The sequence below is a fragment of the Rhyacophila brunnea genome, unplaced genomic scaffold (assembly GCF_057557595.1).
Source record: "Rhyacophila brunnea isolate RB1 unplaced genomic scaffold, BYU_Rbru_1.0 scaffold_7, whole genome shotgun sequence".
In the NCBI taxonomy this organism is placed as follows: Eukaryota; Metazoa; Arthropoda; class Insecta; order Trichoptera; family Rhyacophilidae; genus Rhyacophila; species Rhyacophila brunnea.
The window spans coordinates 30,350,373-30,372,810 of NW_028233339.1; the positions used below are offsets into that span (position 1 = coordinate 30,350,373).

General features: G+C 31.6%; 1 protein-coding gene across 1 annotated transcript; it reads left to right on the top strand.

Moving 5' to 3' along the window:
- The first annotated feature begins 816 nt into the window (after window positions 1-816).
- Myd88 (myeloid differentiation primary response protein MyD88) lies at window positions 817-16,717 on the top strand. Its single transcript, XM_085957602.1, has 6 exons — window positions 817-998; window positions 4,151-4,350; window positions 5,404-5,621; window positions 7,553-7,718; window positions 8,711-8,876; window positions 16,136-16,717. Exons 1-6 carry the CDS (start codon window positions 871-873, stop codon window positions 16,569-16,571), a joined length of 1,314 nt encoding a protein of 437 aa, XP_085813728.1. The 5' UTR covers window positions 817-870; the 3' UTR covers window positions 16,572-16,717.
- Window positions 16,718-22,438: the final 5,721 nt, after the last annotated feature.

Here is a 22,438-nt window from a genome sequence, read left to right on the forward strand (position 1 = left end):
ATTAAAACTCTTAGTATTCTTGTTGACTCTGAAGTCCAGAGAACACCTACCTGGTTTCCTTGAGACATATCAAATTGAATAAGCAGAGACAAGCGACGCCACTAATAGAAGCGTCAGTCATGCCAGCCTGCTAAACAAGATGAGAAACCAGAGAGATAAATAATCGAGAAGAAAAGGGGGTAAAAAGGGGCCAGCATAGAAGAACATAAGGCAAAAATACAATCAACATCTCAAGGGACTTCAGAGTCAACAAGAATAATAAGAGTTTTAATGGTAGGTAAAACTCCTTTTATTATCGCGATGGTTAATTTACACACTATTGGTGCCAATAAATCCAATGTGTACAGGCCAAAGAGATTGAAGTACAGGCGCTATAAAATTGACATTTGATTTTTTTCATTTCAACATTATGAATATTATTTTCATGAAGATTTAATTAATTCTACATTCAAAATTATTAATTTCGGTATTTACTATAACTTCGTAATAGAATAAAATTTGGCGAGCCTAGAAAAAAGTACAGATAAAAAAATCGTCAGTAATTTTTTTTTTTGGCATGAACAGGAAAATTAAAGAAAGTGTTCGGTTCGGAGTTTCCCAAATTCTCCGTTATATTTTTTTATGAGAAACAACGGTCGTTATTTTTTGCTGAAATTGGTAGGTACCTACCTAGGTAATTATTTGGACAGCGTAAATACCAAAGAGATTGAAGACTAGGAGGAGTCCAATCTCTTTGGTAAGTACCTACTTTATTTAGGTGTCAAAAAGATGGCAACACTGCTATTATTGCTACTTGCTACTTGCTAGCAACATTTTACTGTAATGGTGCTGCTCTGTTCTGCGTTTTGACGTAAAGTTTAATATATCGATATGACTGATAATAATCTTGTTGATCTCACAAAAATTCCCGTGTCTGCCCTTAGAACTTCTACCAAAAATGCTATTGCCTCGCTTCTTAACCCTCTCAAAATATTCGTCACCGATAATGGCCTTCCAAGGTATGTCAAAACAATAATAATCATTGTCCGTGATAATTTCTAACAGGTTACCTAATTTATTATGTGCTTGAATAAATATAATAATTAATATCGACCTAGACTTAATATTTTCTGAAATTTTAATTATTGAACTCTATTTAACGAATCAAAAGGAAGCATTATACACTGAAAAGTGTAGAGGTCTTACATAGATACTAGTTTGACATTTAATTTGTGTATTTACATTATGAATTATTCTCAATATGTAATGCAATACTGACATGGTTTCTCAGCAGAATCGAGATTTGCAAACACATCTTCATGCACAAGAAACATTCCATTCCTTGTTCTTGTAAAGCAGATAATGTCAATATAAACCAAAAGTGACTCATAAAACAATCTGTTCGTATAGGTACCTACCTATTGCATATTATTAAATTTATATATTTGTACTTTTCTTTAACCCTACAAATTGTTAATTAGGCATGTTTACAATTAAACTTGTTTAACAGTACAATGTACAATTAAGTAAGTACTCTTCATAATTGAAGAATAGTATTACTTACTATTATTAATACACTAAAATGTCTTGGATAACGCACTAATTTCTTATCTAAACGCCACTTTGTTGATTTTTAAACACCCACTTTGATTTATGCCCTCCCAAGTTGTCTACGATTTGTACCAGAGACATTAGAAAACTATTTGATTCTTTCAGAAATGCTATGCTCAAAATTGTTATCAATTATTTTTTATTTGAATTTATGATTTTTTAAAGAAAATGTAAAATTTGTGTTAATTTCACTCCTATGTAAATAACACAACATTTCGGGATTGTCGGATGACAATAGGTCCCCATACACGTACAATTTGAGTAACAGGTTGAACATGCCAGTTAATACGTAATGGCGGCCATACAGTTATCTTTGGTAGATAATCTGCTGCGCCCATAGACGGACAGTTTTCGACCTGCCAGATGTTTGCCAGGTTCATACTGCCGGCGACCCCCCACTCCCGTGTTTTTGTAAAACTGTTGGAATTTCGACTCGCCGAAAGTTCTCGGGTGACGCTAGATCTTGGTAACGTTAAGTAGAATATACCGCGCAATACAACTGCAGCTGGTGTTGCTTGTTATAAAATACAAATTCATTTATTATTAATAATGTAATAATATGTACGCGGAGATCGCAAATATTATATTTTATTTATTTTTACGAGGGTAAAACAAAGTTATAATTATTTATGTAAACATATTATTTTATACGATATAATATAAATGTTAAAATTTTAGAGAGCAAAAAATAGACTAATAACTCAGTATTCAAATTTTATTTATTGTATGTAGTGAATATTACAAATTATTAATTTAATACTTACGTTCACAACATAAATAAATATACCTACCTAATTGTGAATGACAATGTCGGTAAATCTAAATTAAATTTACGTATATATTTTAATAATATCATAGTAATTAATTATTATACTGATGATTGATGTAAATATAATTTTGTGGCATGTTTAAATTTATTGTATATAAAACCAATACATAAATATTACCGTATTCTAAAAATATGACCAAATATATAAAAATACTGACTCATATGTCCATTAAAGGGAATAATTTATTCAAAAGAAAAGATTGTAGATCATATTTTATATTCACACGAATATGTATAATATTGTTTCGGTGAATCGATAAAATACACAATCCACTAGTGAAATTATGATTTATTTTACCAACGTCATTTGTGTGTATTTTATGTTAATTTGTTTCTAATAAAAACAATTATAATCATAATAAATTCAAAGTAAAATTAATCATGTATCAATATCGTTCAAGTATACCCTACTTAAAACTAATTTAAACACTACCCCTGTATATTAACTCTGCGAACCTAACCTCCATGGTTTTTGACACTTGCTCTGCCACAGACAATAACTGTACGTATATGGGCATGTCTGTTGACAGTTCGACAGATTTAAATAGGGTAGTTTAACTGATCTGTGGTGTGCCCACTAACGTACAGTTATTGTCTGTGCCATGTTCAACCTGCTACTCAAACTGTACGCGTATGGGCAGCTATTACGATATCTCTAACTATCACATCTGTCAAAGTTCAACTTTTATACTCATTCGTTGATCGTCAGTTGGTCAGTATCAGAGCATAGACAAATCGGAGGACTTATTGTCTTCAGAGTTTTGGCTTGTCAATGGAGCACCTACACTAACTAGGCTTGCTAACTTTAAAAAAAAAAATGCAGAATAATCCATGTTATATATGCCGGATTGTTTGAAGCCAGACTCTCCAAGAATGTAGTTATTATTTAATAGTCAATACAATTTTACACTTATGAATTTTATTTTCCCTATTTTTGCATGTGATAAAAATAATAACACTTTTATTTCCTCGTCTGGGCAGTTGGTTAAATAATGAATTTATCATTTGTAATTCATTCAGTTAGTACATATTGCTATCTGAAAGCAACAGTGGGATATGTAAAAAATACGATTTTCGAGATAATTGAACTTTAATGATCGTTTCATACTAATCAAATAGTTGACTATACCTACCTATGTTTTTTTTTTGCGATTTATGTTGATAATGGCAAGATTTTTTTGTATAACAGTATTTGTAAAATCAACTCACCTATACAAAATAATATTTTTTAAAGAAAAATCAAGATAGGTATCCCACCGTTGCACTAACTCTCAATATAATTTTTCAATTTATCTCAAATGTTCATTTTTGATTCTATGATGGTAAATAATATATACCTAAATTCCTCAATATAGGAAGTATCTGATACACAATATAATAAAAAATAAAATATTTTAAAAAGAATCTTTATTGACAATTTATATTTAAGAATATGTTTGTCCAGCAATAGTAAATTTTTAAAACCTATCCGGTCAAAACTTTTTAAGGTCCAAATAATTTGAGGGTTTCTCAGGAATTACTCTTCTTTCTACTCCTCAGTTGAAATAAATGAAATGGAGACTTACTCTTGACTCGTAATACACAAATAACGGGCTTACGTGCTCTCATGGTCTACTACTTATTATCAATAATAGTGAATCGTTCTTCTAAGGTTTTATAGGTAAATATACAAGCCCACTGTTTTCCAAACTGTAATAACCTACTGATTATTATTATTATGTATGCTTTCAGAGACTGGAGAGGGCTCGCCCATCTCGTCGGCATCCCGGCACAGACAATGCCAGCTCTAATAGGGTCCAGGGATCCTACATCCACCATTATCGATCTATTGAATCAAGATGATGTTGGTATAGTCAATTTAAATAAGCTTCTTTCGCATTTTGAGGAACTAGACCGATATGATGTTGCAGATGATATAATAACACATTTTCGTGAGTATCAAAATTGTATTACCAATTATTACAATCCACACAGATATAACCGCTAACCGTAGGGTGGTAACCACACGCTGCAGACTGCATTTCCTATACTGTTTGACATGGAAATTCATTGACCGGACGCAACTCACTACAGATTGCAGAAAGCTGTTGCGGTTGAGAACTAGTTGTACCCTGTTTATTACATTAATCTTGGCCACTTCCATCATTGAACCCCGCCTGAATCTTGAATGGAAAGATATCTTTGTATGAATACAGACTACTGATAATTTTATTATATATCTACTTTGGCCACCTCCGCCTACTGTACCAAAACAACCTGTAACTTAATTACCAAAATTTTCTGAGAAAGATTGTGGAGGAAATACAAAGAACTGAAGATGTAAACTTTACTGGAATACTAATACTATAACTTAGTTTTTGTTTAAGATCATGTTTCTGGCTATACCATGAACCAATCAAACATTTATTTTATAATTGCTGTAAATAAATTAAAATGGATGATTTGATTTTATGTGTCATACTAGAATTTTATCAATTACTAATGTGAATGAATCAATCATAATAACGAGTCTAAAAACAATATGAAGCTATCGTATTTACTATAAATAAAAACATTTTTTGCTTCAAAATTATCCCATATTTTTCCTGGATCCCCTTTTTAGACTATATCATTTTTAGAATTATTATCAAACTATTAGTCCCTCTATTATTTATTGCCTATATTACATCATCGGTATGCATTGTAGTGCGTGCGCATTTATTTTGAGTTAGAAGCCGCTAGACCAATGTACAAAGATAAAAATTGATGATTACTTTAAATTTTTGTTTGGGGTTTCGAAAGTTTATGATTTTTCAGTGTCTCAATAATATACCTATGAGATATTTTATTCGCAGTCAATTTATTCAGTAATTTTTTCATTATAAATATAATCAGACACAAAAATGTGTGATTTGCTATGTTTACATTCATGCATTTTTACTTTAGTTGTATGGTTATATATTTGTTTATTTATATAATAATCTCGGTGTTACCTGTCTTTTCAGAGGCTGATGCAATAAATTATATAAATAATGTACCAGCTAAAACCTCTACAGATATTTGCACTGTACCACCAGCTTCCGTATCAGATGATCATATCATTACCCGACACGATGGCGCAGCGCATTTCCAAACGTATGATGCCTTCGTTTTATATGACGATGACGATGCACAGTTTGCTTACCAACTCGTTACAATTATGGAAACAGAGTACGGCATGACAGTAAGTGAAATTTATAAAACATGTATTTTGTATTATTACATAATATCCATTTGCAAAGAACAATGAATTATCTACTTACCAGCAGAGCTGTGAGCTAGCAAGATTATGTCATCTCGTAATTTATGCAACATGATGGATATGTTAACGGTTGCATTATTTTCCTCAGTCGCGTTGTCAGCGCTAAATGAGTTAATGGTAATGTCAATACCAGCTAGTGCATCTTCTGATTTGGCTGTATGAGTAGCAGTCGGTTGACAATTATTGTCGTCATCCTCAGAATCCAAGCCTCTTGATATATTTATGAGCTCGTCTTCAGTTAGAAGTATCGCAAACTCCTCAGAACTTTCTGCTATCCATTCTTCTAAAACATTTCACGTTGGCTCTGAGTTTTCAGTCGCCCTCTGAATCGATTCTTCTAATCGAACTAAGTTTTCCGGTTCCCAGTATTCATCATCTTGATTCATGGAAAGCCACAGCTTTTTCCATGATGAAAATATTGCTTGTCCCGATAGGTTGTTCCATGCCTCAGCTACGTTAAATATGACGTTTTTTATGTTAATTTTCTTTACGCTTTGGGAAATGTCCCCTTCTATGCTTATTGCATCCATCAAAATTCCAGCTGACATATAGAATTTGACATACGAATACCGGCGAATTATAGAGCTTGATTTTGTGCTTTCAACTAGCAAAAATAATGGTGGATTATAGTTGTTGTCGGATAATCGAGTGGCGGATTACTAAGAGAGTACTATATTTTTAAAAGTTTCAGTTCCAGTTCCAGACTCAATTTAAAAAAACACTATTCTGTCAAAAAAAAAATTAACCTCAGTTCCGTGATTTAGTTTTGGTTCTCAAAAAAACATTCAAATGCTTTTATAATATACCTACTTAATTCTCACTTAACCAACACTCATTGTAAGGGATATGCTATAAGGGATTTAAAAAACTACTCTATAAATTTGATATCTATACAAATTTTACAATAGCCGATTTGTGTGTGTCAGGGTATGGACCTAATAGGTTGAGCAAGTGGCTGACATCCATTTCTCGTAAAAAAAAAAATCTGTCAATACAAACCTCCACTCTGTGGAGGCCCATATGATCCTATCAGGATCGGACATGGTCGAAAAAAAAAAAAAAAAAAAAAAATTCACACAATATAATATAATAATGCCTCAAAAGATTATATGGGTTTTCGAAAGTAATTGAAAAAGTGTACATCTTGTCTTAATTTACTAGAAATCCATGGAAAATGAGAGCTTGTCACCAAATGTTCCTAACAAGGTTGTTTACTTCGAAAGTCTTAACATGTACTCCCTTTTAATTACTGGCGCAAATAGTTTCTCATTACAATCCACACTGTGACTGCCAGGGAATGACAGTATTCGGAAGCGCCACTGAATATTGTTAAGAAAAGCGTGTGTGTAAGATCACTTGAATACGTGTATTAAATAAGGCTCTAAGTACCAAAAAGTAGTATTGCCTGTAGTTACAAAATACCGAGTCATTGCAGTAAAATTTCATAAAGCAGACCTTTTGAAAAATGTAGTTTTACAGTGTGAACCAATCATGGCAGCTTCTATAATTTTAGGTATTAAGAACTCGCAAGTGTCAACACACCATCGTCAGCTATTTTATATTGAATGAAGTTGACCACTGCAGTGCTACTTACACCATTATAAATAAAACACGCCAACGGACTTACAACGTCGACAGGTTTAATTATTTGGCTGTATTTTTTTGACCTGCTTGAGGCACTTAGACTATAGTTGAAGTTATTGGCGTTGGTATGTAGAACATTTTTCTATAAAAATGTCAGTTTTTATTTTTTTGGTACTTAGCGCCTTAATTAATACACGTATTCACTTATAGTGAGAGTTTTGTGTTATTTTTTAATTTAAATATGTCTAAGATTTTTTTTTTCATTGCAGCTATGCCTAAAAGACCGTGACATGGTTGCCGGTCATAACTCCTACACAGCCATCCAACGACTTATTTCAGAAAGATGTTCCAAAGTTATAGTCATATTATCTAACTCATTCTTCATGTCGTCTGCCAACACTTTCATTGCTGGTTTCGCCCAAGCAGTTGGGATAGGTAAAAAACTTTTAATTTATTTCAAGAAAGTTAAGCAGAAAAATACATACTTATTCCAGTGAATGAATAAAACAGTTGCTGATTCATTTGTAATGAACTTCACACTTCTATCACCCACATCCATCAAAACTGCAAGCATTTCAACAGAATTTTCTATTCACTCAATTAGATACATAATTATCAAACGTACAGTTACAGTAGAATCTCAATAATCCAGCACTATATAAAACCTAGACGTGGAATATTCCAAATGCTAGATTGCTTGAATGTTGGTAAAACTGGAAAAATAAAAAATCATGAAAATAATAATTCTTACATGTGAATATTATATTATTGTAATAATCAAATGCATACTTAAACCTTGTTTTAAAATTCTCTTCGTAATATATGCAAAATCAAAACGTCTAAATTATGCTGGAAGTGACATTATATTGTATTGTCGAGATAAACCTTGAACGTGTTAATGTTTTATTACATTGACCATTTCGAACACAAAACATGTTCAACTTATTTTTTTTTCCAACCTTGTCCGATCCTGATAGGATCATATGGACCTCCACAGGGTGGATGTTTGTATTGACAGGTTTTGTTTTTACGAGAAATGGATGTCAGCCACTTGCTCAACCTATTAGGTCCATACTCTGACTCATACACAAATTGAAAAACAATATGTGTACTCGTCAGACCCAGGATTCGAACCTGGGACCTACGACTCAATAGGCCAACGCTTAAGCCGCGCGGCCATCGTGGGTATACTTATACCGACTAATACCAGAGCCAAAACATTGGCATTTGAAAACAAAAGTAGCTATAATTATTGTCTCTGAAAAGACAACAGAACCATCATTATTTAGATAAAAATCCCAAAATTTTGGATTTGACATTATGTCAAAACAAATTGCAAAAACATGTTCCTAAATCAAATCAAACAGAATATCCGAGATTTTTGTGTTATTAACAAATAATCAATAAACAAGTACGTGTCTTTTCAGATCAACAACAAAGAAAAATCATTCCTTGTACATACAAAATGTGTGATATTCCTCCCCAGTGGAGCTCTTACTCAAAACTTAAATTTGATCGACACGACCCGTTCTTCAACGTGTGGGATAAGTTGCGAGAGTCAATTATCCCTCTGCCATTACCGAGCAGTGGAAGGTTTGTTAAATTCAAGTACCAATAATAATTTTATGGACAGATACCTACTGTTATTCCCAGAAGTAAAAAGAGTTGGGTTTTCTTTATCATTCTGTACCAGTGGCGAATGGTAGAGGTAGGCTGTTAAGTTCCGACATAAATAGTGCACACTACACTTTGTCAGTAAAATGTTTTTGTTTTCATTGAACTAAGACTACAGTGTGTATTTATTGTTGTCTGTTAGTTTTTAAAATTCAATTAAACCCCGCCTAATCCAAGCCATAGTAGGTGACAGTCAAAAAATATTCGTTTATCTATAAAATATCTAAAATTATCCCATTAAACTATATAATTTTAGACATTTTATAGATATGTAGAAGATTTTTTTTATCGATTATGATTTGGTTGGGCAGGGCTTAATGAATTTATAAAAACTAACTGACACCATCTGTAATATGTATTCTTAATTCAACGAAAACAAATAAGTATGACTGAAAAAGTGTGCACTATTTTTGTTGGATCGTCCATAGCATACCTAAACTATTATGGTTTGGTTAGACAGGGTTTAATTGAATTGTCAAAACTAACCAGAACCATCTGCAAATTGTATTCTTAGTTCAATGAAAACAAATAAATATGACTAATACAGTTTAGTGTACACTATTTATATTGAATCTTAACAGCTTACCTCCACCCCTCGCCACTGCTCTGAATGATGTCTCTAGAAAACCTTACAGACCATTTCAATATTTTATTAATGACAGCAAATCTATTTCAATTAAGTGATACCATAACACTTCTATGTTATATTTCTAGATCCAAGTTAGCCCCATTGCATTACGGATGTATTCTGTGTGCAAGATCATTGTCTAAGATAATTGGTAGCACAGTGTGTAAGCTTGCTTTTTGTGAACTTGTGCCTGTGAAGTTATTGAAAATATTTTGCATAATAATGACAGCTTGTAGACTTATCTAATCAATGCGGCCGGCGGAGATGTTAATAAATACTGTTTTTGACTTTTCATAACACCTGAGTTACTGAATGCTTAGAGTACAAAGTGTTATTTACGCTGATATAGATCTGCTGACCTTCTTTGGAATGAGAAATACACTCTGTCTGCTTTGGAGAGCTTTAAATTATAATTAATCATATAGTTTTTATCTCGATAATCTACCATCCATTTCAAGCAGATTATTAACATTTATTTTCCAATCCCTACCAAATTACAAATATTATTTATAATCATAGCAATTGCATCGATAGCCGATGTTCACAAATCAATCCGTCAATCTCTAGCAGGCTTTCCATCACCTCCCATCAGACTGTGCGAGTGATCGGCATGAGCATGCGAAAGAGATGAGATTTGCGAACGATACTTTATGTTTTGATTTGGAACATGTTCATAATAAAATAAAACCTCTACACAATGCTATACATAATGCCACAGATTTCTTTTTGTACCCAATATCATAAGGGGTTGACATCAACTCTGGCATGTATTCCACGCTCAACTTATTAGGAGGGCCTAACCTAAGAGTCCCTAACTAAAGAAACAGATTATTGCAATATAGACATATTTCTAATACTTAACATTAATTTATATGTTATGACAACAAACTATGAAGGACTAGTTGGCTTAAATTTTAAACCAACTAGTCCTTCATAGTCTTTGGTTTGGCAAAAACCATGGAACATTTTCTAGAATTTCTATACAAAATACACTGTCTCTTACTATTTTTAGTCTCAAACTCCACAGTGCATAAGTGTCACAAGTGAAAATTTTGATGGGGCACTCTTAACAATAAATAGGATAGCAATAAATCATGACTATTTATTTAACACAATCGCTGCGTACCTTTAAATTAATTTTTAATTACCGCATTTAAACAACATGCTAATTGGATCGATCGGCTGCTCAACGGGGACACGGCAGCCGTGTCATCCGCATCGAATGAGTTAAACTTTAAACGTGACGTTATTTAAACTTTAAAAAAGGGTTGCGTTAAACTTTTATTTACTCTATTTTAAAGTTTGTTTTAAGTTCTGGCTTTTGCGAATTCTCACAGAACACCGCTTAGGAATCACTACTAGGAGTAAAAGTAAAATTATAAAATCAAAATGTTGATATGTATACAGTAGAACCTTGATATAACTGACCTCAATTTAACGGACTTATTTATGGACAAAATATCCGGTTAAATGTGAAAATTGTTAAAACCACTCTATTAATGTTATACATGTTTAAATCCAAGTGTCACCACTTCTAAACAATGTTCCGAGCATGATAATCATGTCATAACTCTCGCACTCTAATTCTAGTCACAATGCCGTCCTGTATGTAGCCCTGACGTTTGCAATGTTGGCCGCTTTTTCACACAGCTGCACAGCAGTTTAATTTGTTTAACTCAGTGAATGCATGCATTTATTACTCCATTCATAAGTTTAAATGGTAAATTGCAATAAAACACATCGTCGTAATCCTACCCTTAAAATATGGACAAACAGAAAAGAATTAAGTTAATTTTAAATAAAAACTAGAAGTTATACAAAAATTGGAGTCTGGAGTGTCTGTGTCTCGTATATGTGAGTGTTATGGCATAAGAAAGCCAACTGTTTCGGACAAAAATGAAGACAAAATAAACAAAATTGCGTTAAGATGTGATGTAGGTGTCAACATTAATCCCAGAAAATGTTTGGCGAAGCATTATCGAAGTGGTACGCGCAACAACGTTCTAGCAAGGTTCCGGTTCGGGCAGTTGAATTGAAATCCGCTGCAATTAAATTAGCAAATAATATGAACATACCATTCAAACCCAATTACGGCGAAGCTTCAAGTGCACCAAAAACATTTAACTTTTCCAGCAAAAATTTATAGAACGTATAAATAACGAAATACTATTACAATCTCAGATATATAATGCTGATGAAACTGGTTTGTTATGGCGTACTTTGCCTGAAAAGATACAAGCCTCCAAATAAAGAAACGCATCCGGAAAACCTACTTTTCTATAGCGGACTTTCGCCTTTTGTGGACACCCCGTCACCCGCATTAGTCCGTTATATCGAGGTTCGACTGTACTGTCAAAAAACATCAAATCTTTCAACATAAAGATGATATTATGTATGTATGTAAGCTGTTAATAATACACTCTTGATAATAGAAGACCCAAAAAAATACCCTGCAATCTCTTCATTTGTGGAACTAAAAATGAATTACATATAGCCTGTTATGACAAGTCTACATAGCTATAATGGTTTCAAATTGTTTCTGCCAGATAATAAGGATTCGGTGAGGGTTGCTGGTTTTTGTAAAATATTTTGACAGGGATTCAAGAAAAGTAGCTAAAAATATTCCTATCATACTTAAAACTGTGTTAAACAAAATGGCCCTAGATTATTAATTCCATTAAGGCCATGCATTACTCGTGAAATCATCGGAATTCCTCAGCGGCGACTGAATCGACTACTTACTATCTAATGCATGATACAGTATGGTTTCTTAAATCAAAATTTTTGTGTTAAGTTATCAATATTTCTTTTTTCATTCTTTTAGTGCTGGAAAAATATTCATTGTAATGCGTTTTTTTTAATGCCAGCATAGACTTGTAAATCATTTTTTTGTAATAATTGTCTCATTCTGATTGCTTATAAAATAACCTCTTGAGATTGAATAAATGAATGTATGTACCAACTTTCGAAACATTATGATTTTACTTGCTACACTAGTGTGTAAAGTCTGATCGACAGTGATGATAATTTTAAACTCGGAAGACTGGTATATAGTATCACGAGGAAATGTCAAAATGAATCTACCCTGGGAAGAATCGTTAACATGTTAATAAGCATGAAGTATGCTTATCCCTCTATTTAATATATAGTGTTCCGTTGTGCTGTAATATAAAATATAAAAAAGGGTTCTGTCAGTAAAATTAATTGGGAAATTAAATAATAGGTCCTAAATGTTAGGTTCAAAAACAAAAAGTATTATGTAGTTACATTACATTGCCTGACTTTGATAAAAGAGTAAAATAATACAACTCAAATTTAGTACATAATACATTTCCAACTTGAATTACTTCCTTCTATAATATGTATATAAATACTAACTGATTATGTAAGAATGATAGATTATTGATCCATTTTTAATCCTATTTTCTTAATTTTGTACTACTCACAAAGTAAACTGTTACATACATCATTATTACTCCTTTAATAATCAGAGACACCATCTTTTTGACATGTTATTTTATTTTAGATAAGAACTGTACAGATAAATCTGTCTCGATATAATGTAATGATATTTAATGATTTTTTTTGTTAATCTAACAATAAATTTGACATCTAGATAAGGCCTTCTGTCAATTATTTGTATACTCCTTGACATAAGTATTTGAAAAATCCTCGGTCGTCAATTGATATTTGCATCATGAATATCACATCTCTATGTCCAGTGTTTCCCTAAACTACAACATGCTGGGACCCCTTTAGAGACAAAATTGTTATCCTACTATGCCAGATGACAATTACTATCCCTTTAAGAGTGAGAGTAGACAGCTTGTTTTTTAGCTTTTCCAAACTGCCAATCAAAAATTTTCTTTTCAAAATCATTTTCAGAGGGCTTTTTTATATCTTCTGAGCTACCAATCGAAAGTAACCCTAACAGAATAAATATTGAGTATTTTTTATGAAAACCATGTACCTATGTATTATGTATGGGTGTTAGGTAAATTGTGCATAACGTCACCGTTTTAGCAAAACCATCTATGTGTCACTTTTATCAAAAATGACTTTTAAATACCAAGTCATTCCTTATTTTTTTCTCTATAGGCCAGTAAAATGATCTATGTGTTGGGTAAACTCGCTCCGAAGTTATTTCAAAAAATAAAAAACAGCTATGTGTAAGGTTCAAAAACCAGGGTTCACAAAAACAACTATGTGTATATTATAGTAACATATAAGTAAGATGGTATTTTGATATCGAGAGTGTAATGTTTTTTTACAGTTTGGCTACACATAGTTTGTTTCTATGTTATATGCTATGCATTATGGTCTTGCACGACGGTTTGAAAGATGCGTTCTCAAAAAGAGAGACAGGAAATATTCAATAATTTCTGGAAGATGCCTACATGTTCAATAGGGTATAGGCGAGAATTAATTTAAAAGTTGGATAAACAACTACAAGCGTCTCGATGACAGTGGCCAATTGAAAGCAACAATGACAGGTAATAAGAATCTGACTGAAGATAAATAATTGGTAGTGCAACCAAAAATCAAAACGGAGAGATTTGTGGAAAAATGTTACATTATGGTTGGATCTAATTCCAAAGTTCCCAGCCATTATTGCAGAGAAAATACCTCCAGGGTGTATGTGGAATCGTGTTTCCGATCCAAAATACAAATGCATGATGAATATAAAAAATGGTCATAAAGCAGCAGAATATACTCCAGTATATTTACCACCAAAAAATCAGTATCCACCAACCACGTAAAGATCAGTGTGCCATCACTGCCATCTGCTGTAGTTATAAAATGAAGAATGTTTCAGAAATGAAATACAATAGCCACATTATTAAAAAAAAAAAAAAGATGCTAGAAGACCAAAAATGAAATGAAGGAGAGTACCAGAAGTATTACTGGACGGTTAGTAATCACAATGGATCTCCAAAGTGTGCTGCTATGTCCAAAACACAGGCACAAATGTATTATAAACAAAAGCTGCAACTACACAATTTCACCATATACATTCTTCATAATGTATCTTCTAATGAATTTGTCTCATCTCATCGAAAGCAGGACAATACAATGAAATAATTCTAATATCGGATGGGTGTGGATATCAAAACCGAAATAAATTATTCGCTACTGCTCTAAGTTATATCTTTAGAGAGAAAAAACACCGAGATTCTACAGCTTTTTCTGGAAAAAGGCCACACCATGATAGAGGCCGATAGTGCACATGCCACCTAAGAAAAGTATTTTAAGCCTCCAATATATTCACCATCTGTTTATATAGCACGTATGCGGCTAGCAAGACCAAAACAACCTTATAAAATTAATGTCATTGATTTTAAATTTTTAAGAATTATGGATAAGATTAAATCTGGATTAAGTTCAATCAGACCAGGAAAACGAATCGGAGATCCTGTTGTATATGATATTAAAATGTTACAGTATCTACCAGATGGAACAATCTTTTACAAACTCAACTTTATCAGTGCAACCGTTTGACTGCCTTTGTAATATATATAATGAATCATTGCCAATATCGCAGTCGAAATACATACATCTTCAGGAATTAAAAAGTGTAATAGAGAAAGATCACCAATATTTCTACGATAACCTAACATTTAAACCTGCTAATAGAAAGTAAACGAACTTATAAATATAATATCATCTCACTATTGCATTAATAATTAATAAAATGATATTGCAATTTATCACTAACGCACTATGTATATTTCAACTATTATTTATGTAACAGTTTTTCATGAATTTATTATTATTCACATTTTGATGAATAAATTAAACTATGTGTATTTACAAAACGGTCAAAACAACTTATGTGACATCACAAACTGTATTTTTATTATTTTTGTATTAAACATAAAAGATTTTTGTAAACAAAATAATAATCTTAGACCATTTTCTGATTATAATAAAGTATTCTTCATAATTTTAATGTTTAAATGTAACATTATTTTTTAATTCAGTTTTATCCTTCTCCTGCACAATTTGAGAAAGTGCACATAGATGGTTTTGCTAAAACGGTGACGATAAATAGTTGTGCATTTATTCAACTAACATATGGCAACATAACATAGGCCGGATGGCATGTTTATTGTCGAACGTTACAAAAAATGGTAATTTTTATGCATTTAAAAAAACACCTGTAATTACTATCTATATGAAATACAATAATAATATTATATACTTATATAGTTTCTATATTAAATTAATATTGGAACTATTTAAATATATATGATATTTTATTTCATATATATGAAGATGTTATTCTGCCATGTTAGAAATGTTTAAGTAGGTACCATAAATTTACATGTAACCTTACGTACCTATGTCCTGGTCTTACCAAAATTTGGGAAACAATGCAATATATGGTTATTCAACTGTTTATCATCTTACATCTTTAAAAAAAAATCTATAGTCACTTGTGAGGCTATATTCAACCAATAAATTTGTTTGTTAAAAATGATTTCGTCTGGATTTATTTTTATATGTAATGTTACAACAATTACTGATGTGGTAAAAAATTGTATTTCAGAGTGGGTATAAGAGAAATCCATTCGCCCGCGCCAACTTTGATGATAGAAGGGTACAGAGAGCAAAGAATGCAACAACTCGCTTTACCCAACATACAGATCCAGCATTCGACTTCGTCATCCCAAATCAATCAGTCTCCGAATTTTTATAACCCCTCACCGGTATTGAATCGACTCGTCAATTTTCCACCTATTTCACAATCTGTCAGCGAGTCAAATCTTATACTTAATGATCACATTGTGTTTGATAACAACGTTCAATCCGTCCGTTCGACCAATCATAATAATAGCTTTGTCATGCGTGACAGTATGGCCGATGGAATCCTTCCTTCTTTTGAAAGTTCCATTGTTAACAATAATGGTACAAAAAAAAAGAAATGGAGCAATAGGTTAGCCAGATTTTTAAAAAAAAAAACACCACCTGTAATAGCTGATTAATGTGATATGTCATAACTTTGTGTTGTTAAAATTTTATAAATATAACGAATAAATTTTTTATAAAGTGTACTTTTAATATTTATATATTTTTAATTCTATTAGGAGCAGAGCGTTTTATATCATTCATTTTTGATACCTGTCATAGACACTGTAATGTTCTTAATCTACTGACAACAAATCTTGATAAATTTTCGACCATCATTCCACTATATTTTTTTTTACTGCATATACATTCCATTAGGCCACATTGTAACATTTTACAAAGTTACTGTATTTAAAACACATTCGCGGACACGACGTCTATAAATGTCGTATTTTGTGAGATGTGATATGACAGGACGTCCATAAACGTCCTGTTCTGTGGAACGGAATACGACACGACGTTTATAGAAGTCGTATTTTGGATTAAAACAATATGTTCCCTGCTACTTGTGTCACGGTGCGAACATATTTCCATTAGATAGTGTCGTATCATAAGACTTAACTCATTTCTATATGTGTTGACACATATCAAACGTCGTAAAGTCCACTGAATGTCAAACTGAGAAAAATGCAGTTTTATCATATCGTGTAATACAAATGGTTGTAACATGTGAGATATTGTAAGATAATTGAATCTAATACCCACGATGGCTACAAGGATTTTTCTTCTTAGCTTCGGTGCTCGACCTCTTTCTGGCTTTGTCTGGATCCACAAATCCACTTCTACATCCATTTTATGTTATAATTGTTTAGAAATTAAAGAAAATGATAGGTGCCATCGTTCACCTTTAGCTTGTGGACTTAAGGTGGTTTGAAAAAATATTGATCTTTCGAAACATGATTTCATACGTAAACAGTGGACTTTTGGGGGTTTGCAGTATACCATAATGTGCAGATTTGCATACTCTATTAAACGTATATCAAAAGTAATTTTTTTCAATATGTGGACTTTACGGCGTTTGATATCCATCAACACATATATCTAAATCGAAAATTTTAAATATAAATATTTCAATATGTGTCATATCACTAACATGTGTCCGCGAATGTGTTAAAATGAAATTACAATACATACCTTAGAATATTCAATATAATAAATATTATAAGTATAATTTTATTTGTTTAAATATTCCAGACCTGTTTCCAATGGGTTTTACTAATAGCCATAAATCAGAAAATTATACACATCGCATATTTGCATATGTTATGTTTTGTTGATATTCATTACTTTGAATATTTTTTTCCTATTTTTTTCCACTTTTGAATTGGACAAAATATTATTATTGTTTGAGGAATACCTATATGGTTTTTGGTGCTATTTTGCAATGGGAAATTATAAAATAACAATGTATGATAAATATGTACTGTTCTATTTAAAAAGAATACTACGTGTTCATGTGCTCCTGCCTAAATATACTACAAATTGGAAAGTAATAAAAAAATCTTTATTCCATCACACTGTTAAACAGAAATTCAACATTGTTAATATGCTATCGGATTTGCCGGTTTCTATCACATTAAGACTATTTCTCTTACAAATAAACAAAAAAGAGAATTGTTGTTAGTTTCTGTCTCCTAACCATATCAATGATCAATGTAATTTATGATTGTATTCAAAGCTCTTATCCCACTTAAAAGTTGAAACTATTATGTATCAGAATCACACTTTTTTATTGAACAATTATTTAACAGTTAACACAATAATATAAGATTTTTTCTACTAGGTATATATCTGAGGTGTTTTAAAATTATGTGTGCTCGATACAAATTATGTTACATTCTCAAATCTTGTGAATTATTTGATGAATATATTATATTTGATTGAAAGTTTTAAAATATTATAGGAGTAGCAAAAACTCAAAAATTTCTTTTTGTGAGAAATCATTTTGAGGTTTTATCGGTGCCTACTTGATTCAGTGTCAAATGAATTCACATTCCATTTTATTTATATAGTTTGTATTGTGCGTATTGCATAAAATGTGATATGGAAATTTAATGATCGCTCTTCGAGCAAGTGTGTTATATAGGTACCTAACTATATTCAATTGGTCATTTATTTACTATTTTGTTGTTTATGTGATGCCATATTTACAATGTAATAACATTACCATATCAAATATCTCCTTATTCTGTCACACTCATCTGACGTTTGTTGATACCATAGCAGGTAGGTACATGCATTTGTTTAAGCCGGCTCTCACATCAAATCTCATCTTGCCTGCAACGTGTCGAATACGTTGATGTGATGTCATCGTTATTCACAAAACACCCGTTGTCAAATGGAGCTCCGCAGATTGGTCGAATGCAACTTTTTAGTTTGAAAAAAAGATCTACTGTTGCTTTCGACAAGTTGCATGCTTCTCGAGCTGCGAGTCGAAGATGCCAGGACGCATACAAATTGGTCATTCCTATACCGGCTCACCGATCGCCACATCCAAATATCTATACGTTTCGAAGGTTACGTGCGACTGTCGATAGGTAGATGTGCGCAATCATCATAATATGCAACACCGGATTAACGTTCTTGGAAGGTTTGATTTATCGCTGTGCGGCAGACGAGGCGAGTTTAGATGTGAGAGCGGGCTTAGGCGTTGAGTGCGAAATAAAAATAGTCAGATTTGAATGTACACATTCAATTCAGTTATGTAAGTAAAATCACACCATTATTGAATGTCTTTTCGATATAACTGGCTTGAATAAATTAACACTGAGGACTGCAATCCCGGACAGAACTTTCAATCTCAGGATACTAGAATTTAACAATAATAAAGTAAAATTTTGGCAATTTTCTTTAAAAAAAAATCTAAAGCGAACATTATAATATTTTGATAGCGTAGAATATTTTGTAGAAAAAATAATGATGTATAATTTTTAAACTAATTGCATTCTGAGTCATTCAATTATTATTCAAATCATTTAACAGTCGTGTAAAAGATTCATCATGATAATTGTTCTTATAGTCAAGTGATTCATTCCTCATTGGAGTTCATATTAATTAATAAAAAATATAATGATTGTATATTTATGTCACAAGTCGAAAATAATATATTATATTTTGTAAAATATGTAGGTAGTAACTAACCACAATAAGAGTGTTTACGTAATTATAAATTGTGCAAATGTTGCTATTTTGGCTTGGTCAAGCATGGACTGACTGAAAATGCAAGCACGGTGTAACCGACTCCTGAGTTAAAGCTGACCTACCCATTGAATCTTGTTTTAAATTCGCATTATGGTATGAAACAAATTGTTATTAAAATATTGAATTTTCATAATATTTTACCAACGATTTCTTATATTGTTGAAGATTGTTTTTGTGTCTAGTCTATCGGAAAATTTAATATATTATAATTCTATGCAGAAAATCTACAACAATAAATAAATCAGGACACAGTTAAAACTATGACATAATTATTGATAGAATAAGTTCAACATATTAGGATAGAATATAATATTAATAAGTGGGAGATATTATTCTACGGAAACAATATCTATATGATACAATATTGTCATGTATGTCGTAGTTAAACATAAAAATTGTCTTCCGAAGTGTTATTTTTATTTTTTTATAATGAATACTTTAATCAAAATATGTATTGATAGATGTTTTATAGTATCTAATTAAATATAGGAAATAGAAACATTCATCTCGAGATTATAATAAATAATACATTGGTATCCACATAAGATATAGTTTTTACAAAGTATATTAGCGCATATCTACGTAATGTTTGAAGGAAGAGTGGAACAGTGATAAATAGTGCCTGAACATTAATGTAATTTGTGCTTGCTACTTTAAGTCCTAAATTGACTAATATCATTAATAATATTTGTTATTTCATAATGTCTTATACATATTTTTATATACCTAGTATCTATAGTATTTTATAGTCAATTCGTTACCTAAAGTTTGAAAAATATTTCTATTGAAACCGTTCTACATATTTTTTATATTATTTTACGGATGTTATAAAATTTGGGACCAATATTATACACACTTGTTTTTTAATCATTGACAATAATGTTGAAATAAATTAATGTATATAGAATCAAATCTGTTTTTTCTTTACTTTGTGAATCCTACCAAATATGAACTACGTAAGTATGTATGACAATTTAATATTATTATGTATGTTTGAAAATATACAATAATTTTACAATACACATAATATTATTGTATCTACCATTCAAAATTCCAATTGTAAAAGTCAAGAATGATGTAGTAGTAAAGATTGTTTGTTTTGGTGGTTTATCTGAATCGATTCAATAAAAACAAGGATTTAAACCGTTTTTAACCTTTAGTACGCAACTCAAACTCTACTGCATTGCATATTAAGTGGAATGCGAAATATTTTCAACAATAAAAAAGTCATACGACTGGCGCATGGAAAAATGTTTCAGTGAGTTAGTTGTGTCTTTATTTAACTTAGAGACAATCGGCATTTCGCAAATTTGGCGCCGCTATTGACTGAGTGAGACTGAACAATCCACGTAAAAATTTCTCTGCTTGTCCTTGGTAAGAATATATATTTTTATTTTGAAATATTTCTTCAAACTCAACCAATTTTCCTATGTTTTTAAAAAGACAATTACAATTTGAAATATTTCAATAACTACACAATTTTAAAAGTAATATTGAAATTAAACATAAAAAAGAGTTTTAGTGAACTCTTGTAAAATTAACTAAGTACAAAATTAAATCTGCTCTTCATTTTTTTTCCTTTGTGATCAAGAGATTAAGTATATAAATACGTCTATATGCAATTAAAAATTATTTTTCTTAGGAAGGTAGGCTTTAAATAATCGTCAAGCATGGAGTCTTCGCCATTGCTAAATTAAAACGTTTGTTTTAATACAGGTACCTAATATGTAATCAGGTTAGGACTGACTTACACATTTTTTCGTTATTTGTCCAATGTCAATTAATTCTCTTATATTTTGTTGTATAAATTTAATCTTATTCGAATGGATTTAAGTTTTGTACTATTCCATTTGAGTAAGCTTAAATCCATATACCTATAGTCATGTTGTGAATGTCTTAAATAAATAAATGATATGTAAAATAAATAAAATTTGATTTGATAACCACTAACATTTAATGTACCAAAATATAGTTTGATTCTCAATTTTAAATGACAATGCTTACAATAGTACTCTGTCATGGTATTAATAATAATATATTTTATTTATGTTCATTAAATGTTGATTTTTTAGATGAGAATTGTCATAATATTCATCTTTTCTACAAAGTCTAGAATGTTCCGCCGTAACTCCCAAGTATACCGCAAACTCTTAATTTTCAAACGTTATACGGCAACTATGAAATACCATCATAAATCGTCAGGTGTTCGAATTTAGAACTAGGCCCATCACAGTATAAAAAGTATTGAATGATATGTAAAATGTTAGCATGTGGCGCCCTCACTCAGTGGATAACTTAGACCGGTATGTGCATGGATGTAATCACAAAAAAAGTAACGGGAGATTGAGGTCAGGTATAGTAACAAACTTTAAAGAGAAGTGGTTGTTAGCTATTCGCCCAATACATTCGGACCATACACTGTGAAACATGTATTTTTGACCACACAATCATGTCATCGAACAAGCAGCCCACAATTTCCTAAACAGCCATGGTGGGTGCAATCATATTATACAGAAGTGTGATGTGTGTGATAATGTGTAGGTCTAACTTCAGGTATAGGTAAATCATTCTACAGTGGCACCATAGGCGATTCGCACGTGTATTGAATTGCTTGCGACAATGCCTGTTTCAATGCTAGCAAACAATACCACTACAACTGCAAGCCACTGTAAAACGATTTACCTATACCTACCTAAGTCTCTTTTAGTTACCTACCGATATTGAATCTATCTTTGGAGTTTGA

Coding starts and splice junctions, on each gene's coding strand:
- Myd88 (XM_085957602.1), top strand. CDS start 871: ATGACTGATAATAATCTTGTTGATCTCACAAAAATTCCCGTGTCTGCC. Junction 999..4,150: donor ACCGATAATGGCCTTCCAAG/GTATGTCAAAAC, acceptor GTATGCTTTCAG/AGACTGGAGAGGGCTCGCCC. Junction 8,877..16,135: donor CCATTACCGAGCAGTGGAAG/GTTTGTTAAATT, acceptor ATTGTATTTCAG/AGTGGGTATAAGAGAAATCC.